General features: G+C 41.0%; 1 protein-coding gene across 1 annotated transcript; it reads right to left on the bottom strand.

Annotated features, from left to right (window-relative positions):
- Nucleotides 1-1498: 1498 nt before the first annotated feature.
- LOC145433024 (uncharacterized) lies at nucleotides 1499-20572 on the bottom strand. Its single transcript, XM_080309900.1, has 8 exons — nucleotides 20206-20572; nucleotides 18849-19561; nucleotides 17415-17580; nucleotides 9757-10043; nucleotides 9193-9315; nucleotides 7910-8223; nucleotides 6465-6722; nucleotides 1499-1980 (listed from the first exon to the last, which is right to left on the bottom strand). The coding sequence occupies exons 1-8, from the start codon at nucleotides 20396-20398 to the stop codon at nucleotides 1794-1796; spliced, it is 2241 nt and encodes a 746-aa protein (XP_080166026.1). The 5' UTR covers nucleotides 20399-20572; the 3' UTR covers nucleotides 1499-1793.
- Nucleotides 20573-24371: the final 3799 nt, after the last annotated feature.

Raw genomic sequence — 24371 nt, 5'->3', positions numbered from 1 at the left:
CGTGATAAGATTTACTGGCAGAGCTGAAGGAGTGACCTCCGATAGCAAGCCCAGGACCATTCCGCGCATATGGACAATAGACAATTGGCAATTGATGGTTTCAGTCATTTTCGCCCAAGGTTTTATTTGGTAACGCCCTCACTCCGCGAAGTCGCAAGTTGGCCGAATCTTCAGAAGTCTTGGTATTGGTCTCGTTAATGACCGTCGCTGAAATGCCATTTTTTAAATAACTGATGTGTAATTTTTTTCTCGGGCGATGAGGGTATCCACAATAAAAAGTAAATATTTAAGTTCATTAAATCGCGCGAAGCCCGAAGGAAATTCAAGGTTGTAGGAAATCTACAAAATATATAATTTATGTTGATTTTCGAAATAATTTTGGGCCCCCTTCGAGCTCGCCCCTCACCAATTCGGGGGTTGGGGAGCGGCAGTTACGGCCCAATTTTATAAATTATGCAATAACAGTAAACTCAAAATTTTAAACAAATCCTGTTACACTTTGGACAGGACATCATGTTATCTGTTTCGATATCAGCAAGTGGGTTGTCTGGCATTGCATGCTATCAACCAGTGCCCTGTACTCTGGTATGTAACTTGAGTGACACTGCAACTCTGAATGAGTCTTCCAGATGTGCATCAGTTCTGAGTTTTATTTTGATGAAGTTCATGGCCGAAAAGGCTGATTCACAACTATAAGTTGAACCAAACATGCTTGTAACCTTAATAACTGCTGTGCATGCGCATACACCACTGTTTTTCAAGAAGACCGTGGATGGCATTACGACATGTCGCCTGCAGAGGCATCGCGCCTGATCCCAAGTATTCGATGTCATGTGATTCGATCACATATTGGTATATTACAAATTGTAATTGCGAGGAATTTCATATCATATATATGTATGTATTGTCATTTGTTAGTGAGATGTTGGTGTGATTTGAACAAGAATAGCTAAATCATTCCATCTATATATATATATATAAAAGCTCACTGGTAAAGTGCTGTTATTCGATCTATTTTTAGATCAGGCTCGCGGGCTACTGATATGGTCCTCGCTGGCTACCCTTTACTTATGGCTGGCCATAAGAGTGAGTTTGACATGGCTGGCCAAGGAAATTTTTTGACCGGCCATAGAATTGCACTTTTCATGGCCGGCCACGTAATATCGGTGTCCGGCCACGAAATATCGGCGTCCGGCCACGAAATAATCCGTGGCCAGTAAGTGGACACGGTAATGCTGAAAGTCCGTCTCCAAAAAGGAGAACATATGATAACCCTAACTACAAATGTTCTGCGACTACAACTCCCACAAGAGATAATTTAACGATACTTCGACTTCGATCCACAGTCCTGGCTATGTCCACACCATTGTAGGCCAGTACGATGTTAGTGTTATTCTGATCTGATTCGAACATCGCTGCTGTAGTGCCGTATAGAACTGTGCCTGCTTCTTTCCAATATACCTTCGAATCTCCAAGTTTCTCGATCCAAACACTCGCATAATTTAAGACGTGAGTCAATTCTTCTTCGCAATTATAAGATAACGGCGTATTAGGCCTACTAGTATTGCTTCAGGACAATGGGGTGCTTTACTCTAGGGGTGAGTCGTGCAACCTGCTCCTGCAATATTATGAGGTCCGGTATTTATACAGTCATAGAAGTAACTCCGAGGCCATTCCGAAAAGGACGGTACGATAAATGAGGCCCGCCGTAAGCTGACAGGCGTTGCTGGTATAGTAGAGGGGGTGTGGCAGGCACAGCCTTGGTAAATATTGCCGCGAAATATTCAATTCACTCATAAAACTAGATTGCAGGTCATTCCGATCACCGCAGTATGGAATATGAGGCCAGCCGTAAGCTGGCGCGCGTCGCTCGTTGTAGTCAGTGGAGCAGGAGTGGCAGCCTTGGTAAATTCCTGCTTCAACGAGATGTATTGTTGAGTGTTGCACAAGTCGTCGCCACAAGATCCGAAGCGACAGGAGCTGCAAAGAAAGTAATTCTTTCAATCGAGTGCAAACGTAAGTAACACCCTACTACTGGAAGTGCCAACACCCCTAGTTGACGAAAGAATTACCAATAGGACGAAAACCTACAACCAATGGGCTTCTAAGGATGGTGCGAAAATCTGAAAGGTTCAGGTTCGTGTGAACCCAAACCTTTTTGAAAGGCTCTGTGTGAACGCGAACGTGAACCTCATGACGTCACATTGCTAATTCCAACCCTATATTGCAGTGAAGTGATAGCCTATATTGTACACGATACCTAGCGACAACTCGGGCCACAACGATGAAGTAGGCCTACATATTGACGTTTTAAACGTCGGCAAATGTAGTAACTGGGGAAATCAAATGATATAATAGTCCCATAAAATCCATATGTTCCATCGCTTTGCCAACAATTTCGACGAGGACTTGCAAGGGAATATAAGCTTACAGCAGTAGCCAAGCTAACACCCCAATCGCACGGATTTGGTTTTTATGATACAATAAAGATATGCAATCAAGATTGGCCACGTGCGCCTGCTAGATTTTTTGACATCAGACTACGATATCAATTTTGATCGGTTGAATAAGCATCATTCGCGAACTACCCACGTGTAGTGTTTCGCTCTTGATGTTGTGTGATTGCGGGCCAAGCTCACAGCAGAGAGTCACTAAATATTCCCCAGCGGAAAGCTGGATATTTAGAGCAAACTTTTGTGACAAAGAAAGCAAAATTTTTCAGATTTTCAAGCTGCATGCTTGTTTCGTGTTGATTTTTTTTATGCTGCCATTACCATGCACAGAGTGACCCGCAGTTGAAATGCAATAAATTTCACCGAAAGATGTTATAATGAAGTAAAAATTGTAATATATGAAAAAGGTTCACAGGGCAGAGCCTATACCAAGGTTCTTTAGTAATAGTGAACCTCTAAATTTCTTAGGTTCACACACAGAACGCGAACATGAACCTCGCGTTCACACCATCCCTATATGTACTGTACAGTAACGCTGCGTTTAGTTTAGTATGGGGTTGCCAGATTTTCGGGACTCAAATTCCGGACACTCTTTAGCGCCCCCTAGTGCGCTTTAAATAAGGCAGAATCAAATTTTATTTTACTATGACATCACACTAGCAATGATTTGTATATCAATTGTATACAGGGGTGGATTTTTGGCAACTGGTTTCTAGTCACGCCAAGCACGAAACATTGGTTAACTTCTTAGATTAATTCGGTCAACAATATTGTTTCATCCTTATACTACTATTAAAAGTTTTATTCTCTCTGCGCCCACGTGACCAGAGTTGACGGTAAAGTTGTGGTGGTGGCGATGAGTTCGAAAAGCTGGGCACTTATATGTACATTGTACAGTACAATGTACATCATTAAGTCATGTTAATGTCACACGCAAACCCAACCTTTCATGGTCGCGACTCCATTTCCGCTGTGAAAATGCTCCGTGGTCCATCTCAAAATTTGTTAAACTGATTACTAAAACAATGGCAGCACCTTTACCCCGACTTACTCAGAATGGATTTGGCTGCTGATTACGTTCACCATATCTACCATAGGGTTCTCAAACATTTGACACGCCCCCCCTTATGATGGTGAAAAATTTCGTGCCCCTCATCGTCATATCACAAAATGCAACCAGAATGCTAGCAATCCCAACGGATAGTTTGATGGTATAGATCAGGGGTTCTCAGCCATTTGTTGGTTGTGGCCTATTTGAAAATGTTCTGTGGCCCACCTCCTATTAAGTCACAATGCATTTTAATGTGTGGTAGGCTAATCGCCGCCGATATGGCTATTTCTGTTGTTTCTGCTGTTCATATTTAAATGTCGATCAGAGGGCACATGAAATCGCGCGGAGCACGACGAAAAATTTCAAGGTATCTCCAACAGACAACCAACAAAATAGTTCTTAGCAACTTAGAGCTCTCCCAATTGTGGGTTAGAGGTGCGAAATCTACGGCCCTGCAATATCGTATAACTTTTGTGTACATTCTCTCAAGTCGCGAAACCCAACGATGCCACCCCCTCATTCATTGTGTGATTGGGGGTTTAATTCCACTCTGGTGGGGAATAGTATACCCATTCTGGGCCCGCTTCAAACAATTATTTGATGAATGGGATACTACAGAGAAGTGGAGAATTTTTTTAATATGCTAGTAATACAATGTAGGCCTACCTAGTATATGTCTCGTACCTTTTGAAGTTGCAATGTAATAACATTAAATCCAATGGTACCACCAATTCATGTGACTCTCACTTTATGTGCAATGATTTCAAGTCCGGACATTTTTAGACCGACTCCGACGATTGATGTGCTGTGCCAACTCCTCAATCCATTATGACCTTGCCGGAATACTTGGACATTTCAGCATTAACTTTCAGTTATTATATAATCGAAATTATTTTCGTTGCTGTTGGCCGGAGTTTGTCATAGCTGGGGAGACAAAAGCCGCCGTATCTCCTCCCATTTCGACTAGTAGCCTACATTCATGACTCCATACGTGCCACTAAATCTCATCAGAGTCAAATGAAAAGCTTTATGTAGCATACATATAATTCGATGGCATCATTAAATTTTTTTAAATATATGAACAAAAAATGCAACCAACTTTTACGAATTCTACAATTTTCCAAATAGCTCTGTGGCCCACCCAAATTACTCCTGTGGCCCACTAGTGGGCCATGGCCCACCCTTTGAGAACCCCTGGTATAGATTCTATAGAAGGGTAGCAATGTTGATGAGAGATTTCTCAAATAGGAAATCCGCACTATACTCAGATAAATAGCTATGAATTGTTGGTAAATCGCGCGGAGTGCCAATACAATTTCAGTCGACCGCATCTTCTCGCCCCCCTATCAGATGCTTTCACGTCCCCCAGTATGATAACCACTGCACTAAAGCATCCAAACGGCCTTAACCGCCACTATAGGAATGTACCGTTCCGTTATAATTGCGATTACAATTAGACTATATTTCAGAAAATGATGACCATTTTATTTGTTGAGAGGGAGGGATACCCATGTTATAATTAGGACTGGGCAAAATCGAGTACCTGAGTGATTCGATTCTGAATCACTTAAAATGCTTCGAGTCGAGTAATCGAGTATCACTCATTATGACGTCATAGCAGAATATTATTTGTCAAAGTTCAAATATGTACCTTTTAAGCGACCACAAAGAATATAATGCCTGTTATCCATCATATTAAGGATACTTTGTTATTTTTTTCGACTTTACCGATTTCATTGCACTTGGTGAAAATATTGTGAGATGATCATGACTTCGGAAATGTGCTATTTCCAGTAACGTTCGTAGCTTTTGTAGTTCATGTTTCGTATGCTACGATACGGCCAATCAAGGTTTCAAGGCTTCAACAGTGAAATTAGCATAAACTCGTTGATCGTTGATAAACTCCTCGTTGATAAATCAACTTTCAGTGGCGAGGAGCGTATAATTTCAGTACTCGAAAAAATCGTCTTTTACTACTCGACTCGAATCATTAAAATTAATAGTCGATTCAGATTCGAGTACTCGAATCATTGTGCCCAGCCCTGGTTATAATCAATATGGATAAATACGCGACGCTAAATCGCCCACAGCGCGAAGAAAATTCCAAGTATCATAATTTTGAACCACAAATGTTACGGCATATTTTGATTCACGAAATTAATTTGCGCCGTTTTCAGGCTATCAGCATTCCGGACATTTTTGCATATTCTAAATGACCTCCCTGACGCTAGTTCTCGAACACTCAAATTCAGGACACGTCCGGGAAATTCCGGACGTATCGCAGAGCCCTAGTTTAGTAGGCGTACGGTACCGGCGCTCAACGGCGACAATGCATTATATTTTCGCGCTGAGAATTTTCGTAACAATTCCAATCTCCATCTTTGAGGGTGATTTTTTGGTATTTTCAGTGACCTGACCAGATTAAAAGAGCTTTTTATTGATTAGTCCAGGGGCAATCACTTTTATCTGGGATAATATGACAGGCAGGATTGGTCGGAAATATAGTGGTATGTCATGAAATTCAGGGTATATTTGAATGTGCTGAATAACCAGCCCATATGACCGCCCTTGTGCCCAAACCGTCTCTCTCCGAGTGTTTCTGTAGGAAGAAACTATATTCAGATAACAATATGATATTCTAGTCCGACCACTATCTGGTCAACCCGTGTGCCTACTATGCAGTTACGTGTTGTTTATTGCTACACGACGAAATTGTTGAAGTGATACTTGCATTCAAGTCTGAAATTATTTTTGTTCTCGTTTAAAATTTTGAGAAAACGGCTCCAATGAGTTGTCATGTTAGCATGACTTTCTGCAAATTCGCAGTTGGCTTCCATGAAGCTCCAGTCGGTGCATTTGCTGTTAATCAAATGTAACAAATTCTGGGTGCTGCTGGCACTTCGTTAATTTGAGACAACCTATTTAGAGCGCAGTGTCCTTTCAGCACGCGCTAATCTTACTTTGGGGTGTAGGTCTGCCTCGCTTCTCTCCACAGACTTTTAATGGAGCTTGTCATGTTACGGAAAACAGGTTCTGTGACATTGATAAATCCCTGAACGGTATGAGGTGGAGGTGAGGATGCCCACGCCACGATGTCTTTGATTAACTGCTTCACGTCTTCGGGATTCATGGCTTTCAGGATACGGATGTAGAGGTCGTATTCCGGCCATGCCTTGATCAGCATCTGATACAATTCGTTTGAACTGTAGTTGTAAGCTCTGCAATGGCGTGGAGTATGTTAGTGACTAGAGCCCGATCATATCGGATACTTGCACTCCCTCCTGAAATTGCTGCGATTTAGGCTATCTCTACGTCTTCGCAGTTTTATCCTATACTAGGCCTAGAAATTTCGAAGTAGTTCAAGCAGGTATTGTCTAATTTGACCGTACTATATTGCCGAAGGGCACTATTACTTCTACTGGTAAGTTTTCAGTTTATGCAATACAAGAATCCTGCTTTTTGAAGTGTTAGAAGTCGGTTTTACTGTTTCCACTACTTACTGAAGGGGTTATGATTTTGGCAGTATCTCACTCAGTAAGAGATTTTGAGAAATCAGGGGAGAAAATACCAAAGGGGGTTATAGGGAGTCAAAAACGGTAGAACATCTAGTGAAATATATTTGATTAACACCACCAAAATTGCGCGTGAAGACAGCTTATTCTGCATATGACGCGGAAGTTGAATAAAAAATAGGTCAACCCAACGGCAAGGTAAACGCGGAAACCGGTTGTACGAGCACCGTCTCGGATAAATGATCTTTTATTAGTCAATTCACAAGCAGTCGGAGTTAAGTGAGGAAATTTTCCGTTTATATATGTCCTCTTTTCCGATCCGTAAATATGGGTGCGAAAATTTGTGTGGAGCTTAATAAGGAGGCGAGGTGTTGAAAAAGGTTGGGAAACAATGGCTTGGACGATACCTAATTTTTCCCTACTTGAAGATAGCTACTTCAATAGAAATTTGTGGCAGTACTTCTACTTCTACCAATGATGACTTATTTGACCACATTTGTTCAAGTGTATAATCACTAGGGTCGGGCAAAAGCGAGTATCTAAGAAATTTTATCCCGAACATAGAATTATATGCTGCGAATCGAGTGAAGTATTTAAGCACTGTTCATTACGACGACATAACATTATGAAAGAGATGGAAAGTTCAAATATGTACCGTTTATGTCACCACAAAGAATGATATTACATGACATTGAGGTTTTGAGGCTTCCATAGTGTAAAATAGTATCAAAGCTATAATTTTCGTTGATAAATTAACTCAAAGTGGCAAAGAGCGTATATTTTCAGGACTCGAAAAAATCATATCTTACTTGAATCATTAGAAATAATACTCTATCCCGATTCGAGTTCTCGAATCATTGTACCCAGCCATAATAATCACAACTTGCACGTACTTGACGACAGCGAACTCCATATCGATGTTCCAGTATATCAGTTCAAACTGAAGTCTTCGGTATTCTGCCCATGCTTTTGAAGTGTTGTAGTATTCGTACGACCCACCAGGATATGTAATAGTCACAGGTTGCCCCCTCCAATCAATAGTCGTCATCTCATATACGATGTCGATATAGCGTTTCACGAGGTCAGGAAACGGCGAATCCGGGTAGGTTGCTCTGTAACTCGATATCACTTCGTAGCAAGCGTTGATGGCATCGGTACCGTTCAACGCTGTTCCGTTTACAGTCGAAATCAGGACGGAGAAAAGAGGCTGTTAAGAGTAACATGGCAAACTAGATACGAACAGAATTATGATGCAAACCAGGGTTGCCATCATCTGATAAAGCTCATTTTCACTCGGGTAGAAAAGTCTAAAAATTCCGATGGATAAATATTACTCGGGTTGGCATTGATTAGACATATGGCGGAATCAGCCCATTTGATTCGGACGGTTCATTGATGTCATAATTGTGTTAATACTTTCAAATATGTAGTATGAGCATACGGACTACATACGATATGTAATATTTGGAACCCCCGAAATCGTCGCCGGTTCAACAGCTATAGCTCGTAGTTATCGATCATTGGTACGGAATGGGTTTTCTGATGATCTTGACCGCCAACCGTGAAATGCTGCACAACAATGTAGACCTGTTCGAATATCTTTTTTGGTTTTTGAAGACAGGATCGGAAGCCTTTTTCGAAAAATGAGCCGTATTTACCCTATATTTTCCATGGTCAATGTCATGCCACTGGTACGTCATAATTAAGAATTCGTTATGTCATGACTAAAAAAAAAGCACAATAAAACATGTATTAAACGAGGGCCGTGTTTTAAACAGGTTTGTTTTAGATTAATTTTTGTTTTAAATGCAACTCTCGTCCGAGTGGACTATAATTAGCGCCCAACCGATATCGGTGCTTTGTGCCGATACCTCTTACAGTCACTGGTAACCCCAACATATTCAGCCGAAAATAGAAAGAAATACGACATCTAACGTGAGGCACATTTCCAAAACTTTGCAGTCATTGCTATAGGTGTGGGCGTGAAACAAACTAGAACGCTACTCTTAACAGATTTAATCAAACATACAAAAGACAGTTTCTTACCCGATGTGTCTCGAGTCATATGTAATGACTATCGTTTACAAGTCGAATCAATACACAAAGGCACTCAAGCCGAGAGAATTTCCATATTTACGAATAGGACTCGAGTCATCACAACCCTGAATCAAACTACCTGGATACTCGTCAACATCGGCCGTAATTCGTCCGGGACCGTGCCGCCCATTTGCTTGATTAATTCCGTCACCATACCGCCCACGTTGATGGTCGGCCACTTCTTGAACTCGTCGTCAATAACCTGAGAGCAAATTGCGTCAAAGATCGCGCGCAGATGTAACGCGAGAACCGATGTCGCTTCTACATAACAGTATTTAACCGAAACTGCTTTCTCGTTATAATTCAGAGTTTGCGGAAAGTGTCTCGGGGACACACGTCACCGCTATGAATGAAATTGTCATACCAACCGGGAAAACGGCTACAGTGCCACGATAGTCGAATGTAACTTCGGATATTGTACCTATTTGCGGTGTCACTGATTGCATTTGCACCGCTTAAAGGTGCTACCATCCGATTAACTGATAAAATCAGTGACTCCTTGACAGAATTCACTTTTTGAAACTACTTACTTGAATACTCATCAGACCTTCATGTTATACTTCCACTTCAAGTAGTTCTGACATGTCGTGAAACTCGCCACTGGAAAACTATGGATGACTCCGTTGACTACTTGGAATTTTACCTTGGAGAAAGAGTCGATATACGGAGTGTAGTCGGTTGGTGTGACTTTCATGAGGTCGTAGAACATTTTGGCGAAGTTGACGACGAGCGTGTTGTAGAACGGATTAGCCGCAAAACTCTGTTGGCCTCCGAGAGTAGTGATCATATTTTTGATCATCCTACTCAACGCGGTCTCGTTAGCCGTGGAGGCGAGGTCGTTGAAATCGAACGAGTTCAAGCCGTCCGCCATCTTGCGGTAGACCTCTCGAATCGTGGCTTTGTCGCCGGGGAAGAATTTATAGAAAAGACCTGAAATACACAAAACACAGTGTTGGCAATAAAATGGTTTTCCACCTCTGGTATTAGTGTGTTGACAGTCGATAATATGTCACTCCTTTCAACCCATTACGACGCTATCTATACATCGAAAGTCAAGCCAACCAACAGCGTGGGTATAGACCAGGGGTGGGCAAACTATGGCCCGCAACACCGTTCTGTGTGGCCCGCGAGAGTCCAAATAAACTTTTTGAAAATATTGATAAATGCGTACTAAAAATCGAATTAATGCAGGGACTTGATTAAACTTTTTCTGAGCATAATTCACTTTGATTAATCTAACGCAGAGGTTCTCAAACTGGGGGGTGCGCCTCACTTGGGGGCGTGAAAGCATCTGAAGAAGGACGCGAAGCTGAGGCTCAACCGAAAATTCTTTTTCGCGCTCCGCGCGATTTACTTCTAATTCATAATTATTGCTCTGTGTTTAGTCTGAATTTCATATTTAAAAATCTCTCATCCACAGTCGTAACCTTCCATGCCACCAAACTATCCGTTAGGTTTGCTGGCATCCTGGTTGCGTTTTGTGATATGACGATAAGGGGGACGCGAAATCTATCACCGTCATGAGGGGGGGGTGCGTGTCTTAAAAAGTTTGATAACCACTGTTCCAAGGTAATTACTACTTATATCATTTTTTATGTTTAATGCCTGGCGCGACAGCCCGATCTCAAGGCCCACGCAGTTTGAATATCACGAAAATCCTAAACGAGATTGACATAATTCGGATCAAGACTGTGATTTCAGATTGACCACTCCAGTTTAATTATTTCGGTGATGTGCTTATAAAAAACGATTCGCACCTGTCTTGGGTAGATTCGTTTTCTGTATGCGTAGTGTTGTGACCTTGCGAGGAAAACCCACTAATAGACATAGGGCTTTCTAGCAGTGTTGGGATCAAGTCACTACCTTCGAGTCACGAATCATCTCGAGTCATTGCACATTTTGACTCGAGTCAAGTCAAGTCAATCGATTTTCAAAGGTGACTCGAGTCAAGTCAAGTCACTCGTTTTTTGGAGGTGACTCGAGTCAAGTCAAGTCAAGTCAAGACAAGTCACGAGTCAAGTCACAATTCAAGTCAAATTGAATTTTCGAAGTATGAGTGATCATTCAAATTCATTATATTTTACTGGCTATGTTAAAGAGATCAATTGGTCATTTATCTTGAATCAAATAACGAATATAAAGTAAAATATACATGCAAAAATGCGTTGTATCGCTCACGCACACGTAGAACTGCTAATAAAATACGTAAGTAACTGTGTATAGCTACATCAGGGGTGTCAAACGTACGACCCGCCAAATGATTTCATTCGGCCCGCGAAGAAATTCTGAGTATATGGTGAAAATTGCGTGATTTTATCCAACACATTTCTCGAATTTGCAGTAAGAAATACCACTAATAAATATTCCTTCAAGAGAGCAAATTTCGAGTATGTTCATTGGCCACATTATAACAACCCGACAGCGGAGTTGTGATTGTAGTTATCGTCAGGAGAAAATCGCTGACATTAACACCCATTCCGAGAATGCGAAAAAGTGCATATACTGAGTTTAGGGTTAGTAATATTTAGGAATCATTTGACTGGTGCGGCCCGCGAGTGTTTTGTATATTTGAATGCGACCCACGACGTCAGTTGAGTTTGACAACTCTGAGCGACATGCTATACATTCTCTTATTATCAGCAAAAATAGAGGATCGAATACGAAGCCTCGAGAAGATGAAAGAAATTGATATCGTACAATACACTAGCCATCTATACACATCGGTGAGGATATAAATACATAAAATATATTTGTTAGATTTAAATCATACAAGAGGGTTGGTAAAGGTGAACGCCGTGCCATGTAAGGACAGAGCCGTCCAATAAACAGCGATACGTTGCTATTAAATTAATCTGCTATTACGACAAGGGAAGCTGTGATCATTTCGTATGCGGTCAGTGTATATGTGATGTAATAATGCAGGATCAGCGAAACGTACAATCAGTGAATGACTGGTTGCTCTCACAAGTTACAATGGCGTATCGTGAATAATCCGAACATGCACAGAATACATTGATTTAGTCGACACGGTTTACTTGATGACTTGAAATTGACTCGTAAATTTTGCTCCGAGTCACGAGTCAATCCACATTTTTGAAGCACCGAGTCAAGTCAAGTCAAGTCATTTTTGCAAAGTGACTTGAGTCAAGTCAAGTCATTCGAAAAAGTTGACTCGAGTCTGACTCGAGTCAAGTCATGACTCGAGTCATCCCAACACTGCTTTCTAGGCTTTTATTCACTAAAAGTGTAGACTATGCTACAAAGAATATAAACGTTAAAACAGAAGTAAATCAGGAAACACATGCTACTCTCAGAACGCCCTACACCAGAATGATGAACTAACAGATAGACAAACGCACGAAATAATTACTGGCGGAAATGAAGAGAAGGATAAATATAACACCACGCGTAGGTTTTGAGTATTTATGTTTATCTACATAGGCTACTAGAAGTGTGTTAGAAGCTAACATGGTTATGATGCTGTCAGCATTGTGTGTCTTGAAACTGAACCAAAAGTGGAAATAGTAAATCTATGAGCAGATCGCTGCTCACAGATTTAAATTTCAATCCTGTTCTAAGAATCGGGACAACCGACTTTCATCTCTATAGTTTTGACAAATTGGTTATTGAGAGCGACCAGCCTATGAAATCTCGCTACTCTTTCTGACGCGTGTACGATATCATCAAAGCAATGTTTGGTTTGTTTTAAATAAGCATATATATTATCTTCTTGTCCTCACTATATAATCAAATACCAATATTGCGTTTCGGTTTATAATCCTAATTTTATATAGTGCGGCCCGCGAATGGATTCAGATGTTGAATGCGGCCCGCGAGCTCAAAAGTTTGCCCAACCCTGGTATAGACTGATAAGGCTTGTAAGGAAATCGTCCCATCCATACCTTTGTATCTTCGCACATCACGTCATCGCAATCTATGTTTCAAACTAATAAAAAATCCAGGTAACATGGAATGCTACTCCCCGACACGCCGATCTATTTTGATAGTTCCATCGTGAAAATATTGTTAGAAGGTAAAAGGTTTATAACCCGTCGTGGCGACTACTTCTCGACTAATGAAAACACGCATATCTTGACGGTTTTCGATATAGCGCTGATACTCAGCTTCGAATTCGATCACTATCACTATATAGTTTTAATATATCTACATCTTAGCTCCCGAGATGGTAGCATTTTCTTGAATACCCAACTAGATCAGGGGCGGCCAACCCGTGGCCCGCGAGAAGGTTTTGAGTGGCCCACGAGGCAGTTTTCTAAATTAGTTATAGGCTATAGTATCAAAAATGGATTGTCCAGATTGTGAACTTGCAAGGCCAATCAAAAATTTTATTAGTGTCGCAGTAACACTTGGGATGTTGACGACTAAAATATTTGTTCCAACGCATTGGCACATGCATGGCCTGGCCAGTCACATTTTCGGTGGATCTTCGCGCATTTCAATTAACTAGATCTAGAAGTAAAATATATTGCGGTAAAATTATTTAAAGTAAAAATTTTCTTCACGCTTCGCGCAATATGTTGTCACTCGATTTATTGCTTTTATTATTGTTACGTGTTACCTCCTCCTGAAAATGAAAAAAACGCCTCGTTTATCAGATTGAATTTAACTATAATCGCAATAACGAGAGAAAGTTGTCCAACATGCGATCTTGCGTTTGCGCTCGCAGAAATACCGCTGACGACGAGACCTAGGCACAAAATGATTGATGCATGTTGGCCTATAGCTTTCGATATGTCCAGGCGCTGAATAGTTCTGTCTTTGAAAACTGAGCCCAGAATTATACAGCAGATATATTCGAGTAACAATATTATTGTTGGCAATGGTTCGTCAATTACATGTGATCCTGTAGCCGAAAAGGTTGGCCACCCATGAGCTAGATAATAAACATACTCAATCGCCAAACAATTAACGACCAACCTCTTGAACCATTGCGTGACTAGGCTTATGTAGATATTATACATGCCAATAAAACACAAATGTATGTCCCCATCCGCTCTAACAAACACGCTACAGTCATTTCGTTCACGCTCAAGAAGAATTGAGTGAGACGGTTTGACAGACGACAGTAATTACCCGGTCAAGTCAGCTACAGACTTCAGAAGCGACTAATAACTAAGTCCCCAGCAATGTTAAATACTATAACAGTTAAAGTACAACTGTATTGTAGAGGTGTGATGCGTCATAACGCTTAATATTATGTTTAGGTCAGAACGAGCGCCGCTTTCATTACCAGACTTGCTATTTCTTACGTTAATGTTACTCAGCTCAGAACAAGTCATTTCTCCATAATCAAGAGCCACACGAATGGGCTTTACATATGTTGGAGACGACACTCCAATCATGGGGTGTCAAACTCAACTTGCGTCGCGGACCGGATTCACACCTACAGAGCACTCGCGGGCCGGACCAGTCAATTGATTCCAAAATGTTACCTCAAAATCCAATCCCTTGTTTTTCACTTGAATAATTCAACTTATGAAGCCTATATACCAGAATACTAAGTACGGTATATCACGGCAGACTTGGACAACTAGAAAATTTTCAGCTTTTCCAAATTAGATTAGAATTAGAATTAGAGCTACCCGGTTTTTTCCAGATTAGATTAGAATTAGAATTAGAGCTACGCAGTCATTTCCAAATTAGATTAGAGTTAGAATTAGAATTAGAGCTACACAATTTTTCCAAATTAGATTAGAATTAGAATTAGAGCTACACAATTTTTCCAAATTAGATTAGAATTAGAATTAGAGCTACACAATTTTTCCAAATTAGATTAGAATTAGAATTGAAGCTACACAGCTTTTTCCAAATTAAAATTAGATTAGAATTAAAATTACTGAATTTGCAAAAAACTTGGAAATTGAATGAAATTGTGAATGGGAAATAAATTCAGAAAAAATCAAGTTCAGTTCATATCAAATCACGGTGCGCCCCCATAACCACGAAAATGGTTAACGTCTGTTCACTACGCTTGGCTCGCTTTGCACTCACCAGGGGTCACCAAGACGCGGGCCACATGCAGTCAGCGATCTGGTTTGTGATTTTGGAAGCACGCGAAGTAAAGCATTTTGAAATGCTGAAATTGATCTCAGTTGCAAATTATTATTATTGTTGTTATTTCAAAATATGCTATTCGCCTGTGCCCAACAACACTATTCCGCACTAGCTGAAACGGCTTCGGAGTTGTACTAACGCAGGGCTATTATTCGTCACAATTACTACTCTGATTGTAATTACGGTATAAGTAATGCGACGGTGGCTTGGCATTTGATTTCCCTGCGCGAGAGGGATATTCTTGTTAACTCGCTGCGAAATGCCGCGGACAAGGTATTTTCAGGAAAACAATAAATTAGATTATAATTAGAACTAGCACATAGGACCATTTCACGAATTAGATTAGAATTAGAATTAGAGCATAGAAACATTTCACAAATTAGATTAGAATTAGAATTAGAGCATCGAAACGTTTCACAAATTAGATTAGAATTGGATTACTGGCATTTCGCTCTAATTTAGTGAAATTAGACAACTAGAATTATCTAGTTGTCCAAGTCTGTATCACGGACCATAGGGTTCTATTCTATCAACACCTTTATTTGCAAACAATGGAATTCGCAAAATTACGATGATTAGCCAGTTGAACAGATATGGAAACAGCTAAAAAAAGCGGCTTTACCGAAGATATACGTTGACATACTACTATGGTATGATTGCTTTGTTTTAGCCGTAATCTAAGAACAGTCCTGTGTAGGCCTATGCATTGTGAGGAATACAAGCGATTTAACCGTAAATGCAAACGTTGAAATTTGGTTCATTATTATGATATCGTGATTTGGGTTCCTCTGGAGGCCGAGGAGCTGTTAAGTCATAATCAAAAAGGAGCGCGCCCACATATATTTAAATTTTATTTATGTTGCATATTTACATTCTCTGTGTAACCTGTATAAGCCGGTTTCTAACTGACGTTTTCACTTCTGCAAATAACTACATTTTGGTCCCTTTTTCCAAAAAAAGTGTGAGCTCATTGTGCACTTTTTTGCTTTCTCTGAATTGGGTGTCAATGGCAGCGACTTGTTCCGAATGGTGACCAGAGTAAAACCACAACTCGGCTCTCGAATGGTTATTATGTGACTTGTAAACATACTGGACATTTGTATTTGGTACTAAAATCTCAACTTTTGTTAAAAATGTGCCGGATAAGACAGCCATTTTTCAGTACCGCGTCGCGGGCCGTATGTTTGATACCCCTGCTCCAATTGAATATGATCATTAACATATTAGTTGAGTTTGATACATAAATCGGCAAGATCTTTTGCGTTCGTCGCTGCTAAGTAGACTAATTGTAAATCAACTATCGTCACTCGCCATATCCACTTCAGTAATGAGTCAATCTTAGATCCCGACATACGGGCGAACAATAGCTCAGGTCTGACAATCCACAGTGTACGGTACAACTGTAATTACTACGTTGTTGTATAGGTGCAGGAGCTTGTTACTCCGTAAGATGTTACTGGACTTTGTATAGCCAGCTAATGCCAGTAAGGGTAGGGATAAAAGCGCAATATTTCGTGTGATTAGGCGGCTGCATGAGCAGGAGATCAAATAGGACTTCCGTTGATACCAGGAAAAACCTGGTAGTAGGTAGAGGTACATCATCACCATTACCTGTCGTGAATGGTAGTCATCACGATGATGAATTTCGATGGGCGCAAAAAGCTCGTCGAAACAGCGGCGAGAGAAAGCGAGCATAGACCTAGGATTACCAGCAGTCTTGAACAACTAGACTAGAGCGAAATGTCAGTAATTCAAACCCATTTAGTGAAAGAATTCGATGCTCTAATTCTGATCTAATTCCTTCTTTTTGTGAAAATGATGCAGGATAACTATACACAGTGCAAAACGAGCCAAGTTTTGTTCACAGACATTTGTCATTCTCACGCTTATTATGACAAAGAACTGATGTACAATGTTCTTTCCGATTCTCGACGATTACCCCTGACGAATGTCAGCCGAAAATATTCGGGTTTATTTCAATATGAACGTACTATTCAATTTTATAATGAAGTTCTGTACCTCCAAGAAGCTCTTAGAACTGATTATATATGAATAGAACTTGATATTTGGTTTATTTACTTCTAATTCGGAATTTCATTCAATTTCCAAGTTTTGCAAATTCAGTAATTCTAATTTTAATCCAATTCTGAATATAATTAATCTACAAATTTCATTCTAATGTAGTTTGGAAAAGATGAGGATTTTCTAGTTGTCAACTCGGATTACCAGGGATCCACTGAATCGTAGCTTTGAATTCGTACTGCAGAGTCGCATTCGTCAACTGTCCCAGAAACCTTTCGAGAGCCATCGCGAAGGCTTGCGTGGAAGCGTCCTCTTCGCTAAAAGTCCTGAGCAATTCCAGCGACCAATTTCCGACGTAGGCCGGATTCACCTGAACAACGGATGATGTGCAGCGTGGTCGGAAATTATCATTAACTTGACTACAAGCGTTGCATTGTGTTGTACTGCGTCGAATAAACGACGACCGTCATTCGTTTTGTGTAGTCCAGCACCTATAGACTTCTGTTACGTTCTCATCAATAAAGTAGGTTAGCACATTACAAGCGTTCGTGCCGACCAATCACAAATATTCTCAGGGGTTCAAAGTACCTATCGAAGCGGCAACGCCATAAATTTCTACTCGAGTACAAGAAGAAGTAGCGATTTCGAAGACATCAAATCTACATCAGGAAAAAGTAGCCCAATTACAGGTCGCATGCTCTTTGAAGTAAATTGAAATTGGCTAGCTTCTAAATCGCAAGGTATATCGTCACGACGAACGCAAAATCATAAACAGACGCAGCTTCAAGTATATATGTTTACATATTCACCCACGAAATCGAAGGTAAAGCCACTTTTCAAATAGAAATAGTAAAGCGTTCGTGGTTTTATCCGAATAAAATGTCCAAATATAAGTGGTATATAATCTAAAAACATTGCGCGCTTATGCTTGTATAAATATTGAAAGTGTGGAAAACGTATACTTGGTGGGGTCACCATACGTCCTCTTATAAGAGGATTAGCACTCTTTTTTCGATGGATTGAAAGTGTCATAGAAGGACGCCTAAATGTCCTCTTTTTACGGGAATTTGTCCACCTTTTCCATAAAAAAGGAATGAAAAATGCGACCGAATACGCGACCCCGACGCAGCAACGTCGGAGTTCCGTAGAAAAATCTGATGACTTTTATAGTCAACCCAGTACTGTTGGTCGAAAAATTTTCAGAATCACCAGTGTCGTTGTCCGGTGCTGGAGCTTTCAGAATTTTTGAAAAGGGTCCTCTCTTTAGGATCTCAAAATATGGTACCCCAGTACTTGGGTGCTCCAAAAAAGCGGATGTACTTCGTTACACAAGAAAAGAGTGTGTACTCACACCCAACGGGTGGTGGCTACACGGAAACAGAGCCCGCCTCAGAATTATATCGCGGTCATTAATCCCACGTGTATACCTCCCTACATTCCTACGTGGATGCATAATTTTGAATAAAATGTTGTACTCGATTCATACCGCGGTATAAGTCTGAGGTAGGTTCTGGTTTCGTGTACCACGGGGGTATTATGACATGTATATTCACGTCCGTATATCAGGGGTGGTACACGGGTGGATATACACACCGACTACTCTCCACTTCTGAAAATATCACTGTACAAAATCCATACCTGCAGCCCTCTAGCAAGATCGGGCAGCGCATCCAGCACGGGATTTACGTATCGACCGACATCTTCGGGTATCTGATACGATGCCTTGATGGTCGACACCATGTCTTCTGTGGACTTCGTCCAGTCCGCTGGGTTTATGTTCCCGGTGAGTTTGAACGCCACGTCGTACCACAACTCGGCTTGCCAATTCGAAGGAAAAATAGACCGCACAAGGCCAGGCGCCCGGTCTATCAATGTAGTCCATACTGGGTCCAATGGTCCAGAGACTTTTAAGCTTGCAAGTAAGGAGCGAATGGCAGATGAGAATTCGTCATTCTTGGTGTCTAACTGAGCGAATGCGTTGAAGAAGTCCGCGACAGAAGCATCAGGTCGCTTTCCTCCGATCGCATCAGTAAGAATCCGCACTATAGAAGGTTTCAGAGGTTCAGCTTTCTTGAGGTTGAACCCAAGATTTTCGTTAAATGCGAACAGGCCGTCCACAAACGCTGTCATCCCCGTGCCGTCCGAAAGTAGTTCCTTCAGCGAAGTGGAGACGTTTCTGCCGAATTCGATAACTGTAAGATTGACGGCGTCTACGATGCCTGGTATCATGTCGAGAAGGTTGGCCGGGTCGAACGTGCTGCCGCTGCCGAAGAGATTTTGGCAGTCGAGATAGTTCGCGTAGGCGCTGCTGACACACGCGCCGTATCGCATCGCTGTCCTCAAGGGCTTATCTAAAAATTAAATACAAAACAGTCACGAGCAGACTTGGACAACTAGATAACTCGATATCGTTTTGGTATTTATCCAAACACCGTTGATGTATGTCGCCTAAGCAGCAACCCGGTGGACATCAAAGATATGGTACATATAAATTCACCGAAAGTACGGAATCGTATCAGTATATAACAACGGTTTTCAGCCGATGGTGCGCGAATTTCTTTCAGGTAGCACGCATTCATAGTGAAGTAAAATTACAATTTTTACAAATCGCTAACCTGTTTATTTTCTAATACAAGAAATGTCTTCATTGATTGCAGTGTAGACATGTATAGATAAATACTTTGCGTGTCATTCGACTCGGCGCGCCCCGTCGAGATCAGTTGTGGAGTAGAAACAATTGCAAGCATCAGCATTTTGCCTTGTTAGTGTCTGGTATTATTGATATGGGGAATCAGGTCGTGGGGCCGCATTTGTTTCGAAATTTGCGGGATGACATATTTTTTAATTCGTCTATGTAAATAATCCTATATGCATTTCGAGTGAAGTTGAGTTTCTCATTAATTTGTTGGTACGCAACAAAATCGTAGAAACTCGAAGTGATACGTGGTGAGAAAAAGATTGAGAACGATTATAGTATGCAACAAAGCCACCTCACCTGCCAACAAAACGTCTACTGCGAATTCCTGACCCATGCATTCGCTGTTGCCGGTACATTCGCGTTCCGTCCAGTAATAAAGGGGGATCCCATTGAAAGACATGTTGAAGCCTTCGTGGCATTTCAAAGCGTAGGATGAGGAAATAAATACTTGCAGACAAATCACAAATGCAGCGAGAGACGATGGCGCCATAGTCGCAAACAAATGAACAAACGCAATCAGCTATAAGAATTCAAATAAACGCTACCTCTGTAAGGACATAAGGAAGATAGTGATGTACCGAGTCACAATGCAAAAACTACGAAGGTTCTCATAAACAGGGCTGGGTTGAGCCTTGGTAATTGAACAGATTCGCAGGGTTATGTAGATGAAGTACTTTTATATACACTTCAACCAGATTTTGCCTCCTTACACTACTCCCTCGATTAGTTATGGTTTGGAACAGGGGCTCTGAAATTTAGGGGGTACGCGCAACGGCCCGCAAAACTTAAAGGGCTCCGCGATCAAAAGAGTTTAGGAACCAATGGTTTAGGCCTGTGTTTTATTGTTTACGCAACGCCCCTCTGGGCATTAAATCAGGTATCAACGTCCCCTAATCCCCTTTCTAGTCCCGACAAAATGTTTGGTTCATTGCACAGTAGGGCTCTTCAAAAACGACATTTTTTGTCACATCGTACTGGCTACTTGATAAAATTGTTAGGCTACCTAATTCAAGCCTACACACCAAATATGGTTCAATTCCAACCAGTAGCCGCATTACTACAGGAGAAGAAAGTTTCTATTTATTATATAAAAATTTATGACAAAAAATCTGAAAATTTTATGTTCACCACATGAAAGTGTTAGGACAGTTAGGTTGTCTATAGAAACGATGTTCACCAAATTTGGTTCGATTCCAACCAGTGGAAGCGGAGTTATTGCCGTCGAAAAATTTGGATTATGAATAAAATAGTATTTAGTGTGACCAGTTCATCGGTCGGAATTGAACCATATTTGGTGTGTAGGCTTAAATTAGGTAGCCCAACAATTTTATCAAGTAGCCAGTACAATTTGAGAAAAAAGGTCATTTTTGAAGAGCCCTATTGCACAGTCAGTACACAATCGCGTAAATTTTTGTGTTGATCTAATTTATTGGCATCCTGATATACAATATGTACGCTATGTCAGATTCACATTTTCATAAGAATTCTAGGACGACAGGCACAATCAGTTAAATCAAGCATCAAGGCAATTTCTGTTCCAAATCATCGTATTTCGTTGTGGTGCGATGTGCGCTAAAACTTCCTAGTCCTCGTTGTAAATGCGTTTGAATGTGCGCTGTTAACTTATGCGGGCGGCCACTTTGGGAACCACTGGTTTAGGCTATTACTTCTTCCTTGGCAGTTTAGGGGTTACCAGGAAATTTTAAAGATCTAGGAATCATGTTCGAAGATGAACAGAATCAACCGATACCCTCGAAAATCTGCAGGTATATACCCTCATGGGTTCGTTAGAGTATAAGTATTCTAATTTATCGAAAAAAAATCATCCTGTTCTTTAGAATGATTTGAATCCATAAAGAGCATCGCGGAAAAAAATTCACACAAAAATGTCGAACTGAAAATGTTCCAAAAAATTAGTTTGGAAAATCACAAAACCAAATGAAAGTCGATAAAAACTTGACCAGTTACGACCAAATTTTTATCAAAATTAGGACGTCCAGCAAAGCAACTTGAGTTTGAACGGGGCCTACGACAAGTAAACGTAGGCCACGATTAAACTTTCAGAAATATTGCTACCTTAGTTTTGAAGTTATGGGTGTTTTACTGATTTTCCAATTCCAGGAGTAGTCTACCCCTTTAGTTTGCTATGAAACGCGAGGCTTGACATTCTTACTTTTTTACTTACTAGATAATAACTGCTTCTAATCGAGTTGAAGTTTACGACTTCACTTTTATTTGAGTGCCGACTAGAACTAATTTGACCATATCTGTAGCTAGGCCAGATGTATCTCACCAGCAGAGCTAGACACTTCTTTGATTCGTACAGAACGTATACTTGCGATGCTGTTGAAGCTCGATCACCCAGACCCACGTGATGAAGCATCTAAGACAGTACCATGGAGATGAACTGAAGTTGGGAGGTTCTAATGAGCAGCGTCTAGTGTGGTGTAGCTATAATTCGAATTCTAATCTAATTTGGAGAAGCTGAAAATTTTGCAGTTGTTGAACTCTGACCCTATACACACCATAAACTAATTCACGAAGTATAAGCGTATTTGTAATGTTATATGCCAAATAGCGGGTGAAATTGTTAAAATTACGGTCCGCTGTGAAAATCGTTCCTTACTGGAAGATTTACGATTGCTCACCAAGTATATGTAACTGCCTAGTAATTAAATTCTCGTTCAAAAAAGATTTAATGTTCTGCCGACGCATTGATCCACAGAAAAAAGTACATCCCATTGACAAACCCTAATATATCATCACGGCACAACCATATCGGATACCAGGACGACGCAGATAACCAAACTTGACAACCGCATTCATATTCTGTACAGATCGCTGCAACGCCCCTGCTTCAAGAACTCTTGACACTTCACCTACTACCTGTATGTCAAATACCAAGGCGTCTTACATCTACACGACCGGTAGTGCGCAACCGCTGATTCATACATAGCGAAAGTCGAAGCGAAGGTTTCGGATTATATGGTCGACAACAATGCGCAAATAAATAGCTAACAATTTGCGAATACGCTGTACCGGCTACATAAGACAATAACAGCTTGTAAAACTACGAAGCGTTGTCACTAGCATCAAATTGCCATGCCTTCTATAAGTCTTATCCGACGCTCAAAAACATTAAAGCGAAAGCGACTGAAGCATTGGCTCTTCGTCGCCAGCCAACCCGCAAAAGCCGTGTCTCACAAAATCCTAGCTAGAACGAACGTGAACAGAGTTATGAATCGTCAGCACAGGAACAGTCAATAAGAATATTGTTCTGTGGTAAAATGGTTAACACCATGAATACTTCAACAAGGACAACGCACAGTCAGTACAGCACTGAACTTGTACTTCACTACACTGCACAGTGCACACTGCAGAGTGCAGACCTTGGCACTCAATCGCATTGACCCCGGAGACCTATATTTCGGACACGCTTACACTTGATTGTTATTATTTAATTGTGTGGCATCGTGGCATAATGTGGCATCGTCTCTGTATCAAGTCAAGCTCCAGTCAGGGGGATTCGCAAATGTTCATATGTTTCACGCCAAAGGTAACGATTTCGAGCATGCTTTCGTAAACTGTTGGTAGTCACGTTGAAAATTATTCTGTAATCGTCAATGCGATACATTGTTATCTAGTAGAATCACACCACCGTTTTGCGATCGAGTTCGTTGTAAACGAACGGTTATGGAGGATGCAGAGACTAAAATCAGCCCGTTACATTTTGCGAGCGACGCCTATACTCTTGTCCGCAAATTGCTGATAGTATTTATAAGTCAAATAGAGTAGACAACATTGGCTATTTCATTTCTATGGATCAAACTGAATGTATATTATGAAATTGCCTTCAATATTTGAAACAGCGTTTAGTACTTCGCATTAACATCGTCCTCGACTGGAAAGCAAGTTTATATTGTTTCAGGGGCCACCAACCTTTTGAAACCAAGAGATACTTCTTGGGTACTGATTACTGCGAAGGGCTATTACACTCATGCCGTTTACATACGATTGGGTCAATTTCTTCACTTGACATTCGGAGAACTGGGTAGGTAGGGTTTCCACTCCTTAACAAAAAATATAATTCGTCTTGGGACGCACGCCAGCGTCTCCGAGTTCAGTTGCGTTGTCGCACTGTGCGCGGAGGCGCCAATCTAGGCGTCCAAGCTCGGGAATTATTTACCAGATTCCCTTTCGGACTCCGTGGGGCGAAGACGAAAAACAAACGCCTGCTCATCGAAAACTGAGTTCACCATAGCCTTGCTTGCTTGACGTATATGTTACTAGGCTCACTTCGCGATGATCATTTCTAAATTGCCTGTGCTCACGCGGCTCTCACGGAGCTCGTTACTAATATTTCCGACGCACAATTGCGCATGGCTAGATGAAATCCGTTGTTGAATGGAACCGCATCGTCTATTTATGTAGGAAGATACTGAATGACTTGCGCTGTATGACAA

The sequence above is a fragment of the Botryllus schlosseri genome, chromosome 2 (genome assembly GCF_051294905.1).
Source record: "Botryllus schlosseri isolate E-star chromosome 2, Bs_hap1, whole genome shotgun sequence".
In the NCBI taxonomy this organism is placed as follows: domain Eukaryota; kingdom Metazoa; phylum Chordata; class Ascidiacea; order Stolidobranchia; family Styelidae; genus Botryllus; species Botryllus schlosseri.
Note: the sequence above shows the minus strand (reverse complement) of the source record. Positions and strands in the feature narration are given on the sequence as shown.

Coding starts and splice junctions, on each gene's coding strand:
- LOC145433024 (XM_080309900.1), bottom strand. CDS start 20,398: ATGGCGCCATCGTCTCTCGCTGCATTTGTGATTTGTCTGCAAGTATTT. Junction 8,224..9,192: donor CGATGTTGACGAGTATCCAG/GTAGTTTGATTC, acceptor TACTCTTAACAG/CCTCTTTTCTCCGTCCTGAT. Junction 1,981..6,464: donor AGGCAGACCTACACCCCAAA/GTAAGATTAGCG, acceptor CTTTCTTTGCAG/CTCCTGTCGCTTCGGATCTT.